Raw genomic sequence first — 26,519 nt, forward strand, 5'->3', positions numbered from 1 at the left:
AGAGCTTTGAGACACTTTGCTCATTAAAGATGCGAGTACTTGCACCCATGAAAATCAAAGTTTTCAGATCTTCAGACTGATTGAGGGTTTAAAAAAACACCTGCATTGCAGAACCAATCGAAAGTCTTTAGGGCAGCCCTTCATATTGGAGCGGTGACATGCAGTTCACTACGGACGAGAATGGAGGGAGAGCATCATTTCCAGTAAGGCATGTACTTGAGAAAATGTAAGGGGTGTGTTGTTAGCGGCTGCTCTTGCTGCTGTTCAAGCAACTACCATGCATTTAGAAATCCCCAGACTTTGGTAGGCGGAGATCTCAGATTGTCGGGTATAGCAAGACTACCAAAATGTTAACAGATATAAAACTAACATAGAATTAAACAAAAGAATCTTAAAAAGCAAAAAAATTACATCAGTACAAAATAAACTCGAAAAAAATCAAAAAACACATCAGAACGCCTAAATACAACAAAAACAAATGGATGACTCAAATAAAATTTCATTATAACTTTTGTCACAATAAAGGAAAAATATCACACTGTACAATGCAAAGTATAAGTTGAACAGTTAAACTTATATAACTCTTAGAAATATATTCATCAAATCTTACACATGTTGGAAATAAGGTTTAACAGTTCAGTCTGTGTCCTCAAAAACCTCTAATATAGACAAAACAACAACAAAGACACAAACTAAATGATACATGCAATGAACAAAAATTCACCTTCACAACCTGTTTCAGTGCAGAAAATACTGACAGTAGTTTGTTATTGTCAGTTCAGAGGGGGGGCAATAACATCATACTCTGCTGATTGGTCTGTTTTCCTCAGTGACATGTATGTTCTGTCCGCCTCATTTGGTTTCACCTTTTTTCTGGCGTTCCTTTGGACAGAAGAAAGAGTGAGACATGATTTGTTGTCTGAAAGTCTCCAGTGCATTTAAAGAGCCTTCAAAACATAAAGTGAGGATGTTGTACCATACCACTGGAATATCATGAAGATTGTGTAGAAGATATTCCCAATGAGAGATACAATAGCCACAGTCAAGACAACAACAGCAACAGATCCATTCAGTTGAAAAATACCTGTCAAAAGAAATAACACAATGTATATTGTAAAAAACTGAATTACATGACAGTATTCAGCATTATGTATATTTTTATATAATCAGCTCAAAAGAAATATCATGGTGCTTCTTATTAACAGAAATATGTTTTGGTGAAGCATTGCTTATAAAACCGAACATACTGTACATGTTTCACTATAAAAGCCTTCCAGGGAAGTGAAGGGATTATGCTGCACAACCACTGTACAATACTTTAACAAAAAGTATCTGCAGCAACAGAAAATTAGAACAATAAACTGAAGCAAAGGGGAATTAGAAATAAAGACATTTCTATAATATGAATTTGTCTTAGATAAAGGTGAGGATTGAAATGTGTAGTTACTATTTGACTATGCGTACACTTTGTTGGGTGGTTGCCCTGTCTATGATATCATCCAGAGGTTGGTCCATAGGGTGGAGTAAAATAGCTATGGTTATGAATATAGGCTATTTTTATTATGCTTTTCACTGCTTTCTTGATTGCAATTAAATGAGCAAGATCCATCCTTTGACCGTCTAAAATCTATTTAAGTAAACTAGTTATTATATTAGAGGGAGTTATGTTGGAGGCTTTGCCTTGATGTCAGATCATGTATGAACACTATTTGTGACAAAATATGCTTACTATGAATGTTCCAAAAGAAAAAAAGAAAAAAAAAACAGAAAAAAGTGAATCATGGAAAAGATCCTTTTGGCAATTTTTCTGCACTTTGTTGAATCCACACATGAATATGTCACGTATTTGTGAGAGATAAAGGTGAGTCAGTCCCAGGATGAGCTCATATTACCTAAAACAGTGATCACTGAGTACATGCCAATTTTAGCCACACTAGCAGTGTGGCTATAGGGATGGAAATGACGGTTTGTCAGTTGGTCTGCCATATTGGTCCAGACTGAAATATCTCAACAACTACTGGATAGATTACCATGTAACTTTGTACAGATATCCATGGTTGAAACAGGATGAATCCTACTGACTATAATCTAGTGCCACCAGCAGGTGAACATTTTCTTTTATCCAGTGAAATATCTCAACATCCATCAGACTGATTGGAACAAAATTGGCTGATAAATCAGACTAAATCAGACTGCTGAGATCTATTGTATGGATTGTCATGAAAATGGGGTACAGACCTTTTGTCTTCATCATCATCAGGTCAAATTTTTAATTTGTCCAACATTTTGTTTACTTGGTATAGTCATTAGAAATGAAAAGTTGACATATATTTTGTTATCAGTACATTCTTATCGATGATATTGTGTGTTTACCTTCTTGCCACTCTGTTTTGATGATGCTGAGGTTTACTTCTGCTCCACCAATATCATTTCTGCTGACACACTTGATAGTGGTGTTGCTGTGATCTGTCACAGACACAGTGATGGTGCTGTTGACTGTGTGTTTTGACACAGTGGTAATGACAGAGTACTCAGTGTGGTTCTTCACCAGCGGCCATGTGATGGTGGGTAGGGGAAGCCCCTCACTGATACACACACAGGTCACAACCGTTGATCGACTGGACTTCTTACAAGTAGAGTTATTTAAGATCTCCGGATACCCTGAAAACACAAGCAAAATCACAACATCACAGCAAACATACTGTAAGCTGATAGGAAATGTATTTTCATATTCTACCCTGTCTGATATGATCAGTATATTGTACAGTACTTACAATTTACAGTTATGTCAGCATATTTAGTCAAAGTTGTGTTCAGGTATTTTGCTGTACAGATGTACCGGTCAGAGTGCTCTGAGCTCATCCTAGGGATAATGAGGGTAAGCGTTCCAGTGGTCTTCTGCATCTGGGTTACAGTTTTGTTCTGTGTGTCAGTTCCACCTTTGGTTCCAGTGTCGTCCTTCAGTTTGGCTTTGGTGTCATTCTTTAGGTTGGATCCTGTGTTGTTATGCATGTCAGTTTTGGTTCCATTGTGTTTTTTGTTGGAGCTAGGCTCAGTCCATGTGATACTAGATGGAGAGAAACCTACAACACTGCAGGTCAAATTCAGCGCATCACCTTTCTTCACAGTTGTATTTCCAGTTATTTTAATATCTGAGAATAAATAACATTAAAGACATGAATAAAGCATGATCTAAATTCATCAGCTAATGTCCCACAGTTTGGAAAGGCTGTGCTTTAACTGGCAGGTCATTGATTTAATCGGGAAAAAAACAAAAACAAAAAACTAGTATGTTTCCGGTTTGATGAGCCATGTGGACGGATCCACCTGCTCAGTCCTAGTACAGCTTAATTCATGCAGCACATTTTAAAAAGGGAAGTGATCTATAGTATGACTTTTTGAATTGCATCAATTTCTGCTGCACAAAATATGGTCAAAATACTTCGTCAACTTAAAAAACTAAAATTACTGGTTTTCCAGTTGATTTAATTTTCTGATAACAAGATACATAAAAAATAACATGTTTAAATTACTATATACTGCTGTAACTGCAGCTGTGTTTGCATACAAAGATTACTATAAAAAAAACAGCAATAGATAAATGTCAAGATTTTTCCTTGAGATAATATTTAGTCAGTAGGCTTTAATAGACGGAAGGTTTTGAAGTGTTTATAAAGAAAAGCGGCATGATACAAGATCAGGTCGTGGGATGTAACATTTATGCAGATTGAATGTGTATGTGGGTTATCATCATGTATCATCCAGACTTTAGTTCTCCATCCAAGCACATGATGTGCATGGGGAAAGATCCAGATAATTTTGAGAAAAACTGATCACATAGAAGAAAGTCATATATTGTGATTGTATATTGTGAATTAATTAAGCATAGCTTGAACAATACTCACAGGTCATATTCAGAGTCACCGTCTCCTCTGTAGTCTTGTTGCCTGTGAAGCTGACCTTACACGTGACCTGGGTGCCATGCTGCTCAGCTAATGGGTTAAAGGTCAAAGTTGAGCTGTGTCTCTGACTGACAGCAGTTAGATTCTCAATCTTAGTTTTGTTCTGTCCTGTTCCTCTCCACATCCAGGTGATTGTAGGAACAGATCCAGAGCAGAGACCAGGAGCAGTGCAGGTCAGTGTGGTCTGCCGTCCCTCTATCAGTACAGGAACCATCACTTTGGGCTTCGAACTTAGATCTAATGAAGGATCAAGATACAAATACTGTAGCATCATGACTGGCAGCCTGAAGGTCATTATTAACTTCACATTGGGCAAAAATAGCTACTTTGTTTAACATTTCAACTGGGCAATAAGTAGGAGATATGGCAGGAATGTTTGTAGGAGAGGAAAGCTCGATCAGTGTTTTGCAGTTCCTATGAGTCACCACCAGAGGAAGATAAAGGCCAAACATGATTTTATGCCTCTTTATAAGTTCACCTAACTCACACAAGAAACACATTCTGTCGACAGTTTTCATCAAAGCAGTTTCTTCAGTACAACATACTTCTGATAAAAACTGTCCATGTGACATATGTGCATTATTCTGAGTAACCAGGACTTTTTTTGTTGTTTATTTTTTGTTTTTTGGGAAAGACCTGTTGCTGTTTTATTTGAAAATCAAATGTATAAATACAGCAAATATAAATAAAGAAAATATGTCACAAATAAAATTCTATTCACATCCATTGTACTGGAGAGGTGGCAGAAACCTCACAGTTGGATATCTCAAAATCGCGGCACATAAAAACAAAAATGAGTGAGTGCATGACTCAGTACCGCTATGTGTTATTGTAAATTGGGTGTACCAACTCTTTAAATAATCTATGGTTTAGAGCCAAACATGTTGGTGCATATTATAGCTTTAACAAATAACATCACTGTACATTTACAGTAGTATTTGGTATTTGTTGATACTGTACCTTTAACAGAAATAGTTGCGCAATTTGGGAATGTGTATCGATCCTGCTTTCCACCCAGAGTACCAGTAACTCTGAGTTGATATGATCCAGAGTCTGACTTAGTGAGGTCATTGATGATGATGCTGCAGTTCTTCTTACTCAGGTCAGGCTCCAACAGTGACACCCGTCCTGTCTGATTTTTGTTGATGTTATTGGTGTCAAATATTATGTCAGAATCACATTTTGTTTTACCTTGATCACATTTGTACCAAATTACTCTTTTGACATTGAAGTTGTCAGCAATAGTGAAAATACACGGTATCACAACACAGAGTCCGGCCTCTGCTGTTATTTCTACTTCACTAAGAGTGATACAGTATCTTTTGTCACCGCAGGCTCCCTGCCCCGCTGATGCACCTGTTAATGCAAAGAGGAAGAAAGGGACAAACAGGGACAGAAGATGTTTAGATTTTGATAATACATAATTACTGATTAAAAAAAGAGAACTTGTACTGAAGGTAGAGCCTCTTTTTTTCACTGCTGTTGTCAGAGACCAACAAATTCAATCAATCAGTCAATCCATCAAACGTTATTTGTATAGCACCTTTTATACAGATTAGTGCAATTCAAAGTGCTTCACAGATTTAAAAGCTATAATACTAATAATAATAATAAAATTGAATGAAATAAAAACTAGATTAAAAAACTAGATAAAATAGATTAAAGAAAAGAAAAAAGAAAATCGATGAGGGAAAAATATATAATGTTAATAACAATAAAATAAAAGATAAACTAAAATCTTACAACATGAATACAATAAAATAAGTGAATTTAGTGAATAATGTCTATGAATCGTTCTTAATCAAAAGCCAGGCTAAAGACATAGGTTTTAAGTTTACGTTTAAATACATCAACACTTCCAGCTGCTCTCACGTCCTCAGGCAGACTTTTGCTGCAGCCACTCCACTTTCGTATTGATGCAGGTTTATCATGAAACCCAATGGAGCTTCAGCAAAAGTTCAGTTAGGAAGACCATCTTTTGCATGATCAGGTCTGTAGTTTTATTTCTCTAATTTTCTTGCTGTCATTGCCTGGGGAGTCAATTGCAACGTCAGCTGTTCACATCAGCTGGTCACATCAAACCAATAGCCTGGTGTCACACCTTCATTGTCAAAATAAAATGCATATTTCTCACTAGAAATGTTATCAAAACACATTTTAATGCTGAAACTATCTTAAAATATTGCATTTTTCACTGAAAATAAAAGAAATGGCAGCCATTTTGTATGTTTGAGCAGACAGAAACTTGACAGTCACGTAACATGGATGCAGGCCAAAAGACTTGTCATACACATAGATAATTCACAATTTTAGGCTGTTATCCTCTGCATTCAATGCAGAAGTATAAATCAGCCTTAATATGTTTTGTGCTGTGGACCAACATAGGTATTACACATTTTGATGTGAGAATGGGTTGAGAAGGATGTTTTAACATTCATCTGTGGAAGAGAAGTTTCTTTGTGCTCACCTTAAATCTCAGTTTAAGATGTGTACCTATGAGCATGATTTGTGACAGCACAACTAGTTTGGAGCCAATTATAGTGCAGTATGCAACTTACACAAATGTTTTTGGAAAATTGAATTCTCCTGTGCACATATACTGAGTCTTTTCAGTGGATGGCATCTTGTTTGCTGAAGTTAAACTTTCTGGATTTTGAGGTTGAAGGAGCAGAAGTAATGTTAAGGATTTTAATTAAATAATTGAACATTTTTATGCAGAGAAACCATGTTAGACACAAATTCTTGAGTATTTTTATGTATCTTAAAACATGTCTGGAGGGAATCTTTAATATATAAGCTCCGATGACTGGCTTTGATTCAATACTGGTATTGTAACATCATTATATTAAAGTTGCGTACTCTACCTGTGTCAGCATTGCAGCCTCTCACAGGGAGGAGCAGCGTCGCCCAGATGAGAAGAAACATCCTAATTTGATGGTTGAGTCATACTCATACTCAGTCTGTCCTTCCACACGACACCTTCCCTTTTTCAGAAGCACACTTTATATGAAAAGTGTAATAAACATGAAATTCAGTTGATGAAACTTGACTGGAAACAGTTCCATGACTGATAGCCCAGATACTAACAAGATGTTGCATGTTCAACTATTCTGTTGTTGGTCAGTACATTTCACACCTTCACCAGGCATGTGGCTCTAGAAAGGTGCTATATTAATACATTTTATATGCTTACTACAGCTCAACAAAAACTCTAACACAATGAATATCTACAATACTCTCAACACCCCACTATAAGTATGTAAAACATGCAAATTTTACCATTAGTCAAAGAAGAATCAATCACTTCTACAGTTTCCATTCACAGTTTAAACCCATATTTAAAAAATAAGATAAATGTTTTGCTTTACCACTGTCTGTCTCGTTCTCCTGCTCTCTTCTCTCCACAGTGATCTCTGCTGAGTGTTTCTGCTCTGAACTGATCCTTCCTTTCCTCATCCTCTTTTTGTACTCCTCCCTCTTTGTGGTAAAAGACATTTCTCTGCACACTGCTGTGCATTATTCCTCCTTTCATTAGACTGCAACACTTTTATACATAAATAATTTCATAAAATCTACATATACACAGCTGGGAAAATGCACTTACTAAATTCAGTAATGAAAGGAAATAAAACCTTTTTTGTTTGTGTGTTTGTTTTATATCCTCTCCATAACTGCAAAATTGTTTGACATTTTCAGAAAAAGGAAATGCATACAGTATATGATTTTAACAATGTCTTGCCATCTTGACAAACCAACAGCCCAACTTCAGTAATACTGTAGATATACTGAGCATTTTTCCTCATGCAGGTTTTTGGGACCAAGTTTGTTATGCAGAGGTAATGCTGTGCCAGGTGAGTGATGTCGGTCAAATGAACATTGTTTTATTCATGTATGAAGAAAGACAACTCCTGTTGCTGATAAAGTGCAAGATTCAAAGAGAGAATCTGCATCCGTTTAACTTAACACAGCCTCTTATAAAGCACTTCTGTATTTTTAATGTCTTTTATAGTTTATATTGCGCAATATCTGTAGGTACTGTTCTCCAGGAAGTCATTTAAACATCACCTTATATGGCATGACTGTATTCTCAGTGTCTCTGATAACTTCCTGTTGTCACTATCTTTAGCTAAGAACTAACTGAAAGTCTGACACAGTTACTATATGCCTGCATGTTGCACACTCACAGAAACCAAAAAAGAAGCACAATGTACCTAAATATAAATTCCAGTCAAGGACAATTTTTAGCTACTTTAGAAATATCATATTCATGAAATATTGCATGTTGAAAGTATAACTCCACATATCAGTCTAATGTGCACTCACAAGGTATAGAAATACCGTCTTTCATTCAAGCAAACTGAATACTGCTACAGGAGCATCAATGACTAATTTCCTCCACAATAATTCCCAGTGCAAGAAATCCTTGCTGTCTGGGAGTTATGACAGAAGCCTAAAGTCACTTTCAGTTCAGAGGTTGGGCATTAACATCATGGGCAATAGCATCATACTCTGCTGTTTGGGCTGTTTTCTGCAGTGACATGTATGTTCTATCCTTTTGATTTGGTTTCACTTTTCTTCTTGTGTTCCTTTGGAGAAGAAGAAAAGGTGAGCCATTATTTGTCGTCTGAAAGTATCCAGTGCATTAACAAAAAATAACATAAAATACAGATGTAGTCACATACCAAAGGAAAATTAGATTATGCTAAAGACATTCACACTTAGAGATACACCAGCAATGGCCCAGGGAAGGACTGCGCTGTCAGGTCTGCAATGTTGCACAGGACCTATTATAAGAAATGACACAATGTAGATTGCATAACTGTTCTAGTGTTATGGTTATGCTGAACACTTTGTGGCCTCTTATTAAGCTACATAACCCATATTAGGCTGTCACCTATAAAGTTTCACATGATGAAGGTCTTACAGGTAGCTGGTGCAGCCTGTATTAAAAGGCCAGGGGGAAAAGGGACATAAAAAAACGTATGTACTGTAATTGCTGCATGATATATTGTGCTTTGGATTGAAGAATTTTATAAAATGGTTTACTGTAGGAAAGGTTTTTCTTTGCACTGATTTAACTTATGGATCTTTGAAGTTTCAGTTACCTGAATGAAGAAAGCGTTCTGCTGTCACATTAGGGATGATAAGGGTGGCTGTTTCAGTGTTATTCTGCAGATTAGTTTCTGTTCCATGTTTCACATTTTTCACCATGCATGGTCAACATAAAGGTTTTTTCTAATGTCTTCAGACCACTCTCTAGTTTTCCTTCTGTTCTGAGTGAGTAATTTTCTCCTTTTAAACTGGCTGCCTGAGTGATTATAAGATTGAAAACACCTGTGATATCAATTAAAACACAATAGTCTGCTTAAAGTATAACTGCAAATCAACCACACTCCACTTTGTGTTGAGTGTTTTTTTTGCTTCCATGTCATGCCTTAAAACCATTTAACGCACACCTACTCGTTGATTATCCCTTACATAATCCGGTTGGAAACATGCAACTTTAACATCAAATAATGAAAGAAACAATACACTACAATACAACAATACACTTTATTTTCAATTTCGTTCTACATTGTGATGCATAATAAATTATGTGCATAGTTGGATGTGCGTGACTTGGAAAGGGCAGTATTACTGGTTATCTGTGGTGTCAGTTGAATAATGATGGTCTATTTTAAGAAATAGTCAAAATGACAACTCTTGTCATTGATTGAATGCATTAAATATCTGCAGATTCAAGAACTATCTGTATTCAAACTGCATGCAGCCTTTTAGAAAGAAAATATATTTATGACAGTCCGTTGTTATGGTTCATGGTTTTATGGTTTATTGTACAATATCGTGAGTTCTGTTCTCAGAAAAGTCACTGAATTGATTATTCATTTAATGGTATCATTGCATTCTCTCGAATAACTTCCTGTTTGCACATTAAGGAGATGGATTATAAGTATTTCAAGTAAGTACTGGCTACAAATTTGTCTTTATCAGTTACTATAAGCCCACATATTGAACCTGTAAAGATTGCAGAGTGTACCAGAAGTAAGAAAGGCTTTGTTGCTACTGACAATTCACCGTTTCAATTCACAACAAAAACAGATACTTTTTATGCTAAAAACCTGCTCACTCTGGCCACTGTGAGCCTGGATGATTCTTGCAACACAATTTTAAAAGGGAAAGTAATCTATTTTCTCTGTTTCTATCTTGTTCAACAACAGTACCAGTGCTATAGATACAAATAAGGTCCAAATATTTTAACTTTAAAAGTTAAATTTAATTAATATCTTTGTGAAAACTATTGCAACTGAAATGGCATCATCATTAACTTTTGGAAATTATTAGAGAAAAACTTTTATTTAACATTCATGCAAATTCACACCACTTCAGAGGATAGTTACACATTTATCAAGTCTGTCTTGAAACAATACGCTGTACTGTATGTACATTAAAACTGTTTTTGGTTGCTGAAAATGTTCCTTCTGTCCATACTGGCCCTGAAAAGAGCCACTCCTCTCCAAAAAAAAAAAAAAAATTCTAGCAGTGTATTTGCCACAACATAAAACATATAAAAGTGCAATTTGTACATATTAAAAAACATTTTTATAAACAAAAACGGTGAGCATCATGGGTAAATGTGGGTACAGAGTAAGTGATGTAACTGCTGTGTGGGCTGGTGTTAGAGATCACAATTCATGAGATGGAGAACAAAACCTACAATCCTTATTCTGAGCAAAAATTAACTTCCAAAGTTCAGCTGAAGCTAATAAGAGGCTTCTGCAGTCTAAGTTTGGCAAATCCAGTGGGAATGTCAAAAGTTACAGCTTCTTAGTATGAGATTCCCTCTTCTATGAAAATCATGAATGACTTTACAAAATTTCATAGCAATTCAGTAGTTGAGATATTTCAGTCTGAACCAAAGTGGTGGTTTGACCAACCAGCTGTAAGACTGACAGACTCACACTGCCATCCATAGAGCCAAGCTGCTAGCTAATAAAAATGAAAAAAAGACACCTCCTCCTTAAACAGGGTTTTTGAAAAGGGTTCATTTTGCCTGAAGTAGAGAAGCACAGGAGACATCTAGAAGGGACACTTGAATAAACCACAGGGACACTTTGGGCACATGCAATACTTATCCTAGTTAAATAAAGGTATAAAATATCATTTCAACAAGGAAACTCTGTACAACTTCGAGTCCATTTTTAGTTGCATGGATGGATTTGAACAGCCAGAAAGTGTAGACATGTGAAGTGTCCTGATTACTTCAGTTTACCTGAGGTCGAATTTTGGTTTTGAAGATCACTGCTCTGTGGTAGAAAGCTTACACAGTACTGTCATTTACACATCAGAATGACAATCAATCATGTCTGATGAACAGAAGAAACTTAATCCTCAAGTGACTCCACTAAGCTGTACAGTCCTCAAATCTCACCCATTATATCCTTCACATTGGAATACAGCGCAGCATCCTCCGCTTCCTCCTCTTCAGGCACACAATGTTTTATCTCCTCATCCTCTTCTATCACGGCCTCCATTTTTTCCTCTCTCTCAATTTCAGCGTACTCTGTCTCTGTGGTCTCTTGCTTCTTTGCTGCCCCCCTGACACTTCTTCTTTTCAACACGGAGAAGTCAATGCTGGCGTACTCTGCGTCTTTTGGTCCACCATCAAGATCAGGGGCTCCTTTCTCCACCGCCTCAGCTCCATCTTTTGGTGCCTCTTGGTGGTTGGTCTGATCATCTTCCACTGCTTGACCGGCATGTATCTGTCAGGTATAAAGTATGTGGCAGAAAGTATGTGACTCAGTCAACATTTACATTAATGCTAATGCTTTTTTTCCACATCATATCATAACCTTTTAAATGTTTTGATGTTCAGCTCTAAAACACTAAAACTGGTTTAAGTTTGAAGCAAATCTTGAAACTTGTCTGAGATATTGTAATCCATCACAATTTGTATTTGCTTTGATTTAATGTTCATGTATGGGTTTTTCCAGGGGGTATTATTTCTTGAGAGATCCCTCAAAGAGCAATCTTTTCTGCCAAATCAAACTGTATAACATTTCATATTTATACTCAAGTTGAATAAAGTGTGTCTGAATGAAATGGTAACCACATATTCATGCATCTTAAATACTACAGCATTCATTCAAAATAGCAGTAAATAATAAATGGACTAAAACATGTAAAAACACTGTGGTCATTCAAGAAATCTTAAACCATTTACAGTAATATACAGGTGGTTTTGAAGTAAATGTTATCAGTAACTAATATATATATTAGCTGAATAAATAATGATACCAGTGGATCCTCTTGGGTGGTCACCATCTCCAGGGTCCCATCCAGATTTCCAGAGCTCTTCTGTTTTTCTCTGGAGAGGAATAAATTAAAACAGCAATTACATGTCTGTATGAGGATTATCCACAAACAAAACCAGAATGAATGAATTAATGGAATCAATAGGTTACCTATGGCATGTTTTTGCCAAACAGCAAAGGGTTGCTGAAAGAAGTACCCCAGTCAAAAATGCAATGATGATGTCCAGCCGTGAAACAATTTTTAGTAAACTGGATTGATCTGGATTCAAAAGGAACACAAGAAAAAATATTGTTGTCCATATTGTTCTGATTGATAATATACTGTACATGCAACAGCTTATTTCTTTTTGACATCTTGCCCAAATGCAATGTAACAACAGTAAAAAAAAAAAAAAGAGGTAATAAAAATGTCATTTAGCAGTGGTCTAAAGTAGCAGAAGTGGTTTAGTTGAGAACACGTACCCTCTTGTTCTGGTGTGCTTATTTGGATGATGGTGAGTTTTTCTTTTGCTTCTCCATATGCATTGCTGCTGACACACTCAACAGCAGTGTCACTGTGGTCTTTTACAGTTAGGGTGATGGTGCTGTTGATTGTGTGGTTCGACACAGTGGTAATGACAGAGTACTCATTGTGGTTCTTCATCAGTGGCCATTTAATGGTGGGTAAGGGAACCCCCTGACTGATACACCTACAGGTCAGAACTGTCGACTGAGCCACACATCCAGAGCCATTTAGGATCTTTGCAAACCCTTAAACACACAAGCAGAATCACATTACAGCAAACATACAGTAAGCTGATATAGAATGTGAACATAAACTTCCTTTTCAAGAAGATGAGAACAGTCTACTCACAAGTCACAGTTACATCAACATATACAGTCAGAGTACTATCCACATGTTTTGCTGTACAGATGTAACGTCCAGAATGTTCTGCTGTCACGTTAGTGATGATGAGTGTGGATAGTCCAGTGTCATTCTGCAAGTTAGCATCAATTCCATTTTGTAGGTTTGTGTTGAGGCCAAGTTTAGTCCATGTGATCAGAGACGGAGGGAAACTTTCAACACTGCAGGTCAGATTCAGAGTTTCACCTTCCTTAACAATTGCATCCCCAGTGATGCCAGGTTTCTTCATATCTGTGGAAGAGTTTAAAATAAAATCTTAGGGTTTTAGATAAGATTTCTGAACCAGTGACTTGTTAAGTCATACTGAAATTTAAAATATATATATATTATAATTGCATACATGCATCATCTGTAAAAATGAATTTTTTGATACTACCACTGGAGAGCGCCAACATATGTGCTACTTACAGGTCACATTCAGAGTCACCGTCTCCTCTGTAGTTGTGTCACCTGTGAAGCTGACCTTACAGGTCACATTGGTGCCATGGTGTTCAGCTGAAGAGTTAAAGGTCAAAGTTGAGCTGTGTCTCTGTGTGACAGCAGTCAGATTCTCAGTCATGATGTCTCCTGTAATGTGAGAGTCATTCTCTCCTGTTCCTCTCCACATCCAGGTGATTGTAGGAACAGATCCAGAGCAGAGACCAGGAGCAGTGCAGGTCAGTGTGGTCTGCTGTCCCTCAGTCAGTGGAGGAATCATCACTGTGGGCCTCTGACTCAGATCTAATGGTAGAGAAGTACATGAGTGGAATCAGATCAGCAGCCTCAAGGTCATCATTCATTTAAATTTGAGCTAAAATAATCAGATACTTTACTGGGGCAATAAGTAGGAGTTATAGTACAACAGGAACTGCTTCAGTTCTTACTGGTCTCCCAGAGGCTGACAAGTGCCTCTGTGGAGCAATGCCAAACATTACTTCATGCCCAATTAAGACCATAGATAATCCTTAAATGTTGGTGCAGTTCAGAGGTACAACAATAAACATAGTGACTGTACATATTTACTTTGTCTTCATACCTTTAACAGAGACATTTGCTTTAAAAGAGAAGGTAAATCCATCTGATTTCTGAGGCAGGACACGATTAACTCTGAGTTGATATGATCCAGAATCTGAAGCAGTGAGGTCATTGATGACGATGCTGCAGTTCTTTTGACTCAGGTCAGACTCCAACAGTGACACTCGTCCTTTGAACCCAGTCTGAAGGTTTATGTTGTTCTTGTTTGTGTCGAATATTATGTCACATTTTTTTTTACTTGGTTCACATTTGTACCAAACTATATGTTTGGTTGTGAAGCTATCAGGAGTAGTGAAAGAGCACGGTATCACAACACAGAGTCCAGCCTCTGCTGTTATTTCTCCTTCAGTAAGAGTGATACAGTATCCATCATTCTGACAGTTCACCGATGCACCTGGTATTGCAAATAGAAAGAGAAAAACAGGGACAGAAGATATTTAGATGACATTGCCCCATTATATTTAATAAATTATGAATACTACAACTATGATGTTTCTGTTTTATATAACTGTGTCTTGTCTTGTGTTGTCAGCAGCATTGAGCAGACAACCCAAATAAGGTTCAGCATTTAATGTTATTTCTTAATCCATCCTTTCTTTCGTAAACAAAAGATTCATTTCAATAATATATCACAGAGTTTCAAAGTAAGTCACTAGATTCTGTGAGTAATGCTACTAATGACCTGGTGAATTCAGGGAGGAAAAAACTAAAATACTTATCATTTGGAAGCACTTCAGGAAAACATGTTTACACATTTATTCTGGCAAATTATTGCTGACTATTTTGTTCATATCCTTAATGCTGGCATCAAAACAAGATGACAAGAAAGATCTATACCTGCATTGCTGCCTCTCACAGAGAAGAGCAGAGTCGCCCAGATGAGAACAAACATCCTAATTCAATGCTTGAGACAGTCGGTCTCTCCCTCCACAGGACAGCTTTCACACTGAAAATGCAGTAAACGTGCAGGAAGTTCAGTTGATGAAAATGAAGCAAAGGAAACTCCACAGCTGACATCACAGATCTTAACAGAGGACGTTGAACCTTAAATTATTCCACAGATGCGAGATTAACACACTTTACGCAGGGCTGTGATTACACTAAACATTTTTCAGTGTGAAACACTTTGTGACATCTGCTCTATAAAGATCCTATCCTAATCTTTATAAAAAACATAATGACTGTTAAACAATAAATATCTTTAATCCCTGCCATATTCAAAGGCCCCTGTCAAACTTTGGGCCCCTCAATCCTTCACTGAATGCACTAACTGTTACAAATACAATCTTTAATCCTCCTGTCCCCAAGCACCCTCTATCCAGCACAGTCCACCTTAGTAAAATAAGGTGGACTGTGCTGTGCTTTACTTACACCTTATTTCACCAGCAAAGCCAGGAATGTGGAAATGCATTTTTATGATATTAGAAAAATATTTACATTCGGAAGTCAGGAAAACTTCAATTAGTCCAATTTAGAGTGTAAAGAGATGTTTTAAAAATGTGTTCAATGTTGTGTTTTACCTCTTTCTGTCTCCGGCGATCTTCTCTCCACAGTCTCTGCTGAGTGTTTCTGAGTTTTCTTCCCTCTTTTTGCAACAGTGAAGTTTCAGGAAGTTTACACGTCTAATGACAAATTTGCACTTTCAAGACTGAATAATACATAACAGAAAATTCACAATGCACAACATGTACAAGACATATTGTGCATTGCTGTAAATGGACCGTCCTACTGGCTAATATCTGCAGTGCCAGTTGAGTAAAGATGGTCAAATCAACATTAGTCATGTATCAAAACCACCAAAAGACTCACCCTGTTTCCCCATTTTAACAACATGCAGCATCTTAGGGAGTACTTCTGCATTTATGTTTATTCATGTTTTCTTTTTATTGTGCAATATCTATAGATGCTATTCTCAGCAAAGTCCTCAAAACGGATATAGTGCACGGTCTCTGGCAGAGTTGTCCATTTCCTGAATTTAAAATAGGTTCAATGACATTAAACCATGAATAGATATGTAGGATGCTAGAATGGCTTCCTAATATAAGGCATATATATGGTAGGAGAATTTATGCAAAATGAAGTGAATGGAGAGGTAGAGGCATTTCTTCAAAATTAGGGTAAAGAGATTATTTTGTGTTATTACTAGCAGTGATACAGTATAGTGAGACACATCCTCAAAAACAGATGAAATTGTGGCATGACCTGCTGATACTGCAAGCAAACCTTTTTAAATTTTAAGTGACTTGACAACTTACTTACTACTACCTACTTACTCAAGTAGACCTAATGTACTTTTGAGGATTTTTCATTATAAAAAAACTGTAATTAACTCATAAAATATTACATTGTTATAGATTCAAATATCAATATATTTGATCTATTTCTACAAATCACATTTACTACAACAGTACAATATCACTTACTGCATACTAACTACAAAAGAGCTGCAATGATTAGTCAGTTAATAGGTAGAAAATTAATTGCCAGCTGTTTTGATAATCGATGAATTGTGAATATTTTCCAGTGCCTTTAATCTTCTATGATAGTAAACTGAATGTTGTTGGGTTGTGGACTGTTGGACGGGACAAAAGAAGACATTTTAGGTTGCATCTTGGGCTCAACATTTTTCATGACTTCCTGACATTTAATAGACCAAACAAATAATTGATTAGATCAACAAAATAATCAACAGATTAACTGATAAAGAAAATAATCGTGAGTTGCAACCCTAAATCACAACTCACAGAGGCCATTTTAATTCATAATAAGAATGTTTACTTTTGATACTTTCAGTGCATTTTGCTGATAATACTTACTGTACATACTGTCACTTATCTGAAAACTTCTTTCATCACTGCAACTAGGCTGGCTAATTGTTTCATTTGAATGATATTGCTATCTGTTAACTACATTGTGATTAAAATAAAGGCTTCCTGACCATCCACAGCGGCGTGAAGTTATCCATCAAGAGATGCCAACTTCACCTGCTGCCTTCAGAAGACTTGACCTGACTGCTTCTAAAGTAGCACAGTACCCTCTTTTCACCACACAGATTGACTTACACGTGTCAGCTGTTGCAACCCAGAGGGGCGCTGTTTCACCAATTCAAAGAAACTCGATGAAAACATGATGACTTTGACAGAATGTTTAAACCATTTCTCAGTCTACCTTTAGGTGTGAGTGTTTTGGGAAAGTATTGATAAATAATTTGTCCTTAGTTTACTTCACCTGCATAAACTGAAGTCAATGAAATGTAAATAAAAGAAAGCAGCAAACTACAATGCATTTTAATCACTCCAGAAATATCACGTTCATGAAATATTACACACTAATGCAATACATACATACAGACCAGACAGTACAACAATAATTAGAAGGAGGAACTAATAATAATAATAATAATAATAATAATAATAATAATAATCGCTTTTCAAAATCCAAGTTGCAAAGTGCTTCACGCAACAAAATAAAATAGACAGGTCACACCAGGTTTTAAAAAGAAAACAGAAGAAAAAAACTATTTGGTGTATAAAAACCAATTCAGTGTAGGAAAAAAAAGAAAAAACATTTTTAAAGGAGATAAAAGATAGTTTAAAAAAATCAGGAAATGCTCTCTGATGTATCTATGTTTTAAGAAGAGACTTAAAAGAGATCACCAAGTCAGCCAACCTGACTTCCTCATGCAGATCATTCCAGAGCCTCGGGGCCCTGACTGCAAACTTTGGAACAGACAAAAGACCTCTGCCCAAGGATCTCAAAGTACATACTGGCACATACAGTAATAAGAGGTCAGTGATACACTAAGGAGACAGGCCATGAAGACCCTTAAAAGTAATCAGTAAGATCTTAAAATCAATTCTAAAACATATTGGGAGCCAGTGTAAAGAAGCTAAAACAGGAGTGATGTGAACAAAATTGGTCCCAAAACCGACCCCTGAGGCACACCATATTTAACAGAGGAAAATGAAGAGACATAGTTGTTCACAGAGACACAGAACCGCCTATTCAACAGGTAAGATGAAAACCATTCTAAGCTTGTACCCGATATCCCCAATCAGTGCCTCAGTCTGTCTAACTGGATGCTGTGATCAATTGTGTCAAAGGCTGCACTAAGGTCCAGGAGTGCAGGGACTCAGCACATGCCATCATCAGCAGCCATTAAAAGGTTATTTGTAACCTTGAGCAGGGCAGTCTCCGTTCTCTCATACTTCCAGAAACCAGACTGAAAGTTTTCAAAAATATTATTATTTTCCAGTGCAGAGAGAAAATGCTTACACACTATTTTTAAAATATTTTTAAAAAATTTTCGATATATAAGGCAACTTGAAATTGGTCTACGGTTTTGAGGGAGGGAGGGGTCCAGCCCAGGTTTCTTTAACATTGGGTTTACACAAGAGGTTCTAATTGACTCCACTTTATCAGTAAAGATAAGATAAAAACATTTCACAATTAACAAGGAGGGGCTAGATTTACTAGCTGATCAGCAGTTTTAAATAAAAGTCTAGTTTTGTGTTGATGGCAGAAATAAATTCTGAAAAATCGTGTTCTTGCATCCTCAATCATATTGCTGTAGTGTAATAGCAACTCCTTCATAATATTGTAATTTACTTGGAAACCAGATTTTTTTCCATCTGTGTTCGGCTTTCCCACATTCCCTTTTACGGCTGCAAATACTGTCACTTGTCCAAGGCTGCTTTCTTTCTGAGGACTTAGACCTAACCTGAAGAGGTGTAATAATATTTAGTGAAGACAATTAAAACGTCAGCCATTTCAGTGGTGTGGGAATATTCAGACAGGTGTGGACTTTGATTATCAAACAATGCGCAGAGCTTTGAGACACTTTGCTCATTAAAGATGTGAGTACATGAGGGTGAGACAGTATTAATAACTGGTGATTCACAGTTAAAAACTTTACATTTGTGATCGGATACAGTCATATCCAATAATTCTACAGAGGATGTTTTGACACCCAAGGTAAATAGAAGGTCCAATGTATGACCACGGTTATGCATTTGTCTCCACACATACTGTTTAAAGTTAAAAGAAGTAGCGATGTTTAAAAAATCAGTAGCCTGAACATTACTGCAGTCATCAACATGGATATTAAAATCGCCACAAAGAACAACTCTGTCATAATTTAAAACAAGATTGAATAAAAAGTCAGGGAGTTCTGCTAAAAAGCTGCCAGTTGGTTTTGGGGGACAATAAATGATAACAAACATGATCGGATGAAAACCACCAAGTGTAAAAGTGAGAACTTCAAAGGAAGAAAATTCATCACAAGGTCTTTGATAATATTTGAAACTCTTCCTGTAAACACTCACCAGGCCCCCACCACGACCACTGACCCTGGGTTGGTTGAAACAATCATAGTTTGGAGAACACAGTTCAACAAGCTGGCCATGACCATTAGTTTGCAACCAAGATCCAGTTAAAAAAAATAAAATCTAAGTTTGCAGATGAAATAAAATCATTGAACATGACGAAGTCTTACTGGATAGAGATCTCACATTGAAGAGTGCTATTTCAAGTGTATTTATGCTGGGAGCAGAAGCTGATGCATTTGTCCAAATCTTTAATAGATTATTCAGATTTCTGTGTGGGATGTGCTCATTTCAATCGATAGACCTATGTGCTATGATTACAAGAATATCAAAACTTTGTGAAACAGCGCTAGGAAGAGACGGACGAGACGGACAAGACGGAGACAGTAGACCAGAGGAAATATTATGTGTAGAATTACATTGCCTCGGGAGGTGGTAGTAGGCCCTCCTAACCACAAGGGGGAGATAGTGTGGTTTGTAGGGGAGGGAGAGGTTTGCTGATGGAGACCAGAAGTGAGCAGGAGTGGACAAGCGATAGAGAATAGTCAGGGAGAGGGAGAGTTCCAGATTGAGTAGAATAAATTGTCAGTTTAAGTGCATGCGCCCAGGCCATTGGGGTGAATGCCATCATGACGGAAGATGGCTGAAAATTTCCACAAGAGGTTAAAATTGTCACGTCCTACCGGGACTTTTTCTGTTTTTTGGACTCTTTGTGTTTTTGTTTTGATTTCCTTGGTTTTTGTTATCCTTCTGATGCCCTCAGACTTTTTCTGTTTTTAGTTGGACTTTTTGAGGGGCTCTTTCATTTGTGTTACATTTGTTACCTGGTTTTGGTTTTCTCTGTTCCCTTGTGTGTTGATGTGTTTTTTGTGTCACCTGTTTGTTTACTTTAGTTCCTGTTTTATTTTGTAATATTTCCTCCTTGTGTCTGGTCACTTTACTTTCTGTGTTTGATTATTTCATGTGTCTCACCTGTGTCTCGTTTCCTTCACCTGTCTTTCATTTGCAATCACTCCCTGTGTATTTATAGTCCAGTTTTCAGTTCGGTCTTTGTCGAGTTGTCTGCTTCTGTTCTGCTTTTGTCCTGCTTCTATTCAATGTTCCTGTGTCGCCTGCGTTCTGGTTTGTTTCCATGACTTTTTGCTTTTTCATTAAAAAATATCTGAATCGGATTGTCCCTGTCTACCGTCTCTGCATTTGGGTCCACCTGCTCCACTCACCCACCCTGACAAAAATTGTGAATAAAAGCTGTATTGCAGTCTGTACAGGTTAACTGCAGCCAGGTGTGGAGGCTAAGAGTGCAGCTAAAATGACCCATTGAGAGGGGGGAGGGGACTGGAGATAAAAATTCATTTACCGTGGACAGTAAGGGAGTCAGTGAGTTTGATGTATTGTAGTATTTCAGATGTCTGATTGGGACTGTCATTGTAGCTGACATGAACGACAACATCCTGGGCAAGAGGGTGTTCAGCCAGGATGCTGGGAATTTTTTCCAAAATATCGGACACCTTAACTCCTGGAAAGCAAAAAGTCACCACAAATTTTTTCTTAACATTCCTCACAATGGAGTCTCCAATAATGAGCATGGTTGTGGGGGGGAGTGGTCGGTGGAGAAAAGTGCAGTTGCCATCCTAAAAAAAAAAAAAAAAAAAGCCAGTGCTAGCAGCAAATCCACTTGTGGCGGGCTGTGCTGACCTTGAAGCTTGTAACTTGAATCTGAGCATACGATAACTAACATCTTTTACCTTGTTAAAACATATAGATAAAACAACCAAGATCTAAAAATGTAGCATAAAATGTAGCTTAAAACTGGATAAAAATGTCAACTTATGACAGAGCTTCTGACAAAAAACACAGACGAATCTTTTTTTTTATAGAGAACTTACACTGTAGTAGAAGTATTTTTAACCACCCGGTACCTATTCTAATATTATGGATTGCAGTTTGACCATTCATAGGCTATAGTATTGACAGAAACACATAGCTTTATATTTCAGTTCTAAATATTTATAGTGAAGCTAAAATTAAATACATTTTTCTGTTTCTTCAACTAATTGAGAAACTACATATACATATACTGTATATCAAATTGGTCTTTATTGACACCAACAATTACACATGCCACACTTCAAAGATAATTTCTTCCTTTTCAAGGAGACTGTACAGTCTGCATTCCACATGTTGTCAAAGATAAAGGTACATGAATGAAAAAAGTATCGCCTGCACACTTACTCCAAGCCACAAACTTTAATCACATAGGACAACATTTTGATCATACTCGGATCTTCGTCAGGTCAAATGCTGACGCTTCTTTTTAACAGCCTTGCACATACATGATGTGTGTATAATTACTGTCCTACAACTCAAAGACAAAGGTGCAACCACAATTTCATCTCATATATTGTCACAATCAGTTTTGAAATATGGATTCATTTGACATGAAAATCACAATTTTCACATCTTCAGACTCATTGAGGGTTTAAAAAAACACCTGCATTGCAGAACTAGCCCTTCATATTGGAGCGTTGACATGCAGTTCACTAAAGAAGAGAATGGAAGGAGAGCATCATCTCCAGTAGAAATCCCCAGACTTTGGTAGGCGGAGTTCTCTGATTGTCGGGTATCGCAAGACCACCAACATGTTAGCAGAAACTAACATAGAGTTAAACAAAAGAATCTTAAAAAGCTAAAAATTACATCAGTACACAATAAACTAAAAAAATCAAAAAAACATACCATAACACCTAATTACAACAAAAACAAATGGATGACAAATCAATTTGTCATATAATTTCATTATAACATTTGTCACAATAAAGAAAAATATCACACTGTACAATGCAAAATATAAGTTGAGTAGTTAGACTTATTGACTCTTAGGAAATGTTGGGATTAAGATTTAATAGGTCAGTCTGTGTCCTCAAAAACCTTTAACGTAGACATAAAAAAATTACAACAAACAAACAAACTAAATGATACATGCAGTGAACAAAAATTCTCCTTCACAATCAGTTTCAGTGCAAGAAATACTTCGGTGAAGCAATCTGAAAGTCATCTCAGTAGTTTGTTATTGTCAGTTCAGAGGGGGGGCAATAACATCATACTCTGCTGATTGGTCTATTTTCCTCAGTGACATGTACGTTCTGTCGGCCTCATTTGGTTTCACCTTTTTTCTGGCGTTCCTTTGGACAGAAGAAAGAGTGAGACATGATTTGTTGTCTGAAAGTCTCCAGTGCATTAACAAAACCTTCAAATTATAAAGCACAGATGTGGTCACATACCAAAGGAACATCACGTAGATTATGCTGAAGACATTCACACTTAGAGATACACCAGCAACGGCCCAGGGAAGGACTGCGCTGTCAGGTCTGCAATGTTGCACAGGACCTACCATAAGAAATGACACAATGTAGATTGTATAACTGTTCTAGTAATATGGTTGTGCTGTATACTTTGTGGCCACTTATTCAGCCACATAACCTAATTTAGGCTGTGAGTCACCTGTACATGCAACAGCTTATTTCTTTTTGACATCTTGCCCAAATGCAATGTAACAACAGTAAAAAAAAGAGGTAATAAAAATGTCACTTAGCAGTGGTCTAAAGTAGCAGAAGTGGTTTAGTTAAGAACACGTACCCTCTTGTTCTGGCATGTTCATTTGGATGATGGTGAGTTTTTCTTTTGCTTCTCCATTTTCATTGCTGCTGACACACTCAACAGCAGTGTCACTGTGGTCTTTTACAGTTAGGGTGATGGTGCTGTTGACTGTGTGGTCCGACACAGTGGTAATGACAGAGTACTCATTGTGGTTCTTCATCAGCGGCCATTTAATGGTGGGTAAGGGAACCCCCTGACTGATACACCTACAGGTCAGAACTGTCGACTGAGCCACACATCCAGAGCCATTTAGGATCTTTGCAAACCCTTAAACACACAAGCAGAATCACATTACAGCAAACATACAGTAAGCTGATATAGAATGTGAACATAAACATCCTTTTCAAGAAGATGAGAACAGTCTACTTACAAGTCACAGTTACATCAACATATACAGTCGGAGTACTATCCACATGCTTTGCTGTACAGATGTAACGTCCAGAATGTTCTGCTGTCACGTTAGGGATGATAAGTGTGGATAGTCCAGTGTCGTTCTGCAAGTCAGCATCAATTCCATTTTGTAGGTTTGTGTTGAGGCCAAGTTTTGTCCATGTGATCAGAGACGGAGGGAAACTTTCAACACTGCAGGTCAGATTCAGAGTGTCACCTTCCTTAACAATTGCATCCCCAGTGATGCCAGGTTTCTTCATATCTGTGGAACAGTTTAAAATAAAATCTTAGGGTTTCAGATAAGATTTCTGAACCAGTGACTTGTTAAGTCATACTGAAATTTAAAATATATATATATATTATAATTGCATACATGCATCATCTGTAAAAATGTATTTTTTGATACTACCACTGGAGAGCGCCAACATATGTGCTACTTACAGGTCACATTCAGAATCACTGTCTCTTCTGTAGTTGTGTCACCTGTGAAGCTGACCTTACAGGTCACATTGGAGCCATGGTGTTCAGCTGAAGAGTTAAAGGTCAAAGTTGAGCTGTGTCTCTGTGTGACAGCGGCCAGATTCTCAGTCATGATGTCTCCTGTAATGTGAGAGTCATTCTTTCCTGTTCCTCTCCACATCCAGGTGATTGTAGGAACAGATCCAGAGCAGAGACCAGGAGCAGTGCAGGTCAGTGTGGTCTGCTGTCCCTCAGTCAGTGGAGGAATCATCACTGTGGGCTTCTGACTCAGATCTAATGGTAGAGAAGTACATGAGTGGAATCAGGTCAGCAGCCTCAAGGTCATCATTCACTTAAATTTGAGCTGAAATAATCAGATACTTAAATGGGGGAATTGAGTAGGAGTTATAAAGAACTGCTTCAATTCTTACTGGTCTCCCACAGAGGCTGACAAGTGCCTCTGGGGAGTAATGTCAAACATTACTTCATGGCCAGTTAAGACCATAGATAATCTTTAAATGTTGGTGCAGTTCAGAGGAACAACAATAAACATAGTGACTGTACATATTTACTTTGTCTTCATACCTTTGACAGAGACAGTTGTTCTAAAAGAGAAGGTAAATCCATTTGGATTCCAATACTGGACATCTTTAACTCTGAGTTGATATGATCCAGAATCTGAAGCAGTGAGGTCATTGATGACGATGCTGCAGTTCTTTTGACTCAGGTCAGACTCCAACAGTGACACTCGTCCTTTGAACCCAGGCTGACCTTTTCTGTTGTTCTTGTTTGTGTGGAATATTATGTCAGAATCACCACATCTTTGTCTACTTGGTCCACATTTGTACCAAACTATATGTTGGGTTGTGAAGCTATCAGGAGTAGTGAAAGAGCACGGTATCACAACACAGAGTCCAGCCTCTGCTATTATTTCTCCTTCAGTAAGAGTGATACAGTATCCATCATTCTGACAGTTCACCGATGCACCTGGTATTGCAAATAGAAAGAGAAAAACAGGGACAGAAGATATTTAGATGACATTGCCCCATTATATTTAATAAATTATGAATACTACAACTATGATGTTTCTGTTTTATATAATTGTGTCTTGTCTTGTGTTGTCAGCAGCATTGAGCAGACAACCCAAATAAGGGTCAGCATTTAATGTTATTTCTTAATCCATCATTTCTTTGGTAAACAAAAGATTAATTTCAATAATATATCACAGAGTTTCAAAGTAAGTCACTAGATGCTGTGAGTAATGCTACTAATGAGCTGGTGAATTCAGGGAGGAAAAAACTAAAATACTTATCATTTGGAAGCACTTCAGGAAAACATATTTACACATTTATTATGGCAAATTATTGCTGACTATTTTGTCCATATCCTTAATGCTGGCATCAAAACAAGATGACAAGAAAGATCTATACCTGCATTGCTGCCTCTCACAGAGAAGAGCAGAGTCGCCCAGATGAGAACAAACATCCTAATTCAATGCTTGAGACGGTTGGTCTCTCCCTCCACAGGACAGCTTTCACACTGAAAATGCAGTAAACGTGCAGGAAGTTCAGTTGATGAAAATGAAGCAAAGGAAACTCCACAGCTGACATCACAGATCTTAACAGAGGACGTTGAACCTTAAATTATTCCACAGTTGCGAGATTAACACACTAACGCAGGGCTGTGATTACACTAAACATTTTTCAGTGTGAAACACTTTGTGACATCTGTTCTTGAAAGATCCTATCCTAATCTTTATAAAAAACATAATGACTGTTAAACAATAAATATCTTTAATCCCTGCCATATTCAAAGGCCCCTGTCAAACATTGGGCCCCTCAATCCTTCACTGAATGCACTAACTGTTACAAATACAATCTTTAATCCTCCCGTCCCCAAGCACCCTCTATCCAGCACAGTCCACCTTAGTAAAGTAAGCTGGACTGTGCTGTGCTTTACTTACACCTTATTTCACCAGCAAAGCCAGGAATGTGGAAATGCATTTTTATGATATTAGAAAAGAATTTACATTCGGAAGTCAGGAAAACTTCAATTAGTCCAATTTAGAGTGTAAAGAGATGTTTTAAAAATGTGTTCAATGTTGTGTTTTACCTCTTTCTGTCTCTGGCGGTCTTGTCTCCACAGTCTCTGCTGAGTGTTTCTGAGTTTTCTTCCCTCTTTTTGCAACAGTGAAGTTTCAGGAAGTTTACTCGTCAAATGACAAATTTGCACTTTCAAGACTGAATAATACATAACAGAAAATGCACAATGCACAACATGTACAAGACATATTGTACATTGCTGTAAATGGACCGTCCTACTGGCTAATATCTGCAGTGCCAGTTGAGTAAAGATGGTCAAATGAACATTAGTCATGTATCAAAAAGATAAGAGTTGTCTCAGTCAAACTGCATTCAACACCAAAAGACTCACCCTGTTTCCCCATTTTAACAACATGCAGCATCTTAGGGAGTACTTCTGTATTTATGTTTTCTTT

At 37.2% G+C, this 26,519-nt stretch overlaps 3 protein-coding genes and 1 long non-coding RNA gene across 4 annotated transcripts; all 4 read right to left on the reverse strand.

Annotated features, from left to right (window-relative positions):
* Positions 1–1,866: 1,866 nt before the first annotated feature.
* LOC122987313 (sialic acid-binding Ig-like lectin 5) lies at positions 1,867–7,457 on the reverse strand. Its single transcript, XM_044359119.1, has 6 exons — positions 7,331–7,457; positions 4,923–5,318; positions 3,906–4,199; positions 2,775–3,152; positions 2,374–2,661; positions 1,867–1,892 (listed from the first exon to the last, which is right to left on the reverse strand). Exons 1-6 carry the CDS (start codon positions 7,455–7,457, stop codon positions 1,867–1,869), a joined length of 1,509 nt encoding a protein of 502 aa, XP_044215054.1.
* Positions 7,458–10,317: 2,860 nt separating this feature from the next.
* Positions 10,318–14,174, reverse strand: LOC122987315 (sialic acid-binding Ig-like lectin 5). The gene is made up of 7 exons (XM_044359129.1): positions 14,168–14,174; positions 13,587–13,898; positions 13,128–13,409; positions 12,737–13,024; positions 12,425–12,533; positions 12,258–12,327; positions 10,318–11,722 (listed from the first exon to the last, which is right to left on the reverse strand). Exons 1-7 carry the CDS (start codon positions 14,172–14,174, stop codon positions 11,381–11,383), a joined length of 1,410 nt encoding a protein of 469 aa, XP_044215064.1. The 3' UTR covers positions 10,318–11,380.
* A 235-nt stretch (positions 14,175–14,409) lies between these two features.
* LOC122987658 lies at positions 14,410–15,840 on the reverse strand. The gene is made up of 3 exons (XR_006404545.1): positions 15,713–15,840; positions 15,030–15,138; positions 14,410–14,586 (listed from the first exon to the last, which is right to left on the reverse strand). It is a non-coding gene; the product is annotated as an uncharacterized LOC122987658 (long non-coding RNA).
* A 6,452-nt stretch (positions 15,841–22,292) lies between these two features.
* Positions 22,293–25,601, reverse strand: LOC122987656 (sialic acid-binding Ig-like lectin 14). Its single transcript, XM_044359648.1, has 7 exons — positions 25,453–25,601; positions 24,608–25,009; positions 24,005–24,316; positions 23,544–23,825; positions 23,153–23,440; positions 22,798–22,903; positions 22,293–22,698 (listed from the first exon to the last, which is right to left on the reverse strand). Exons 1-7 carry the CDS (start codon positions 25,505–25,507, stop codon positions 22,590–22,592), a joined length of 1,554 nt encoding a protein of 517 aa, XP_044215583.1. The 5' UTR covers positions 25,508–25,601; the 3' UTR covers positions 22,293–22,589.
* Between the last annotated feature and the right edge of the window lie 918 nt (positions 25,602–26,519).

Source organism: Thunnus albacares, chromosome 8, assembly GCF_914725855.1.
Source record: "Thunnus albacares chromosome 8, fThuAlb1.1, whole genome shotgun sequence".
NCBI classification, from domain to species: domain Eukaryota; kingdom Metazoa; phylum Chordata; class Actinopteri; order Scombriformes; family Scombridae; genus Thunnus; species Thunnus albacares.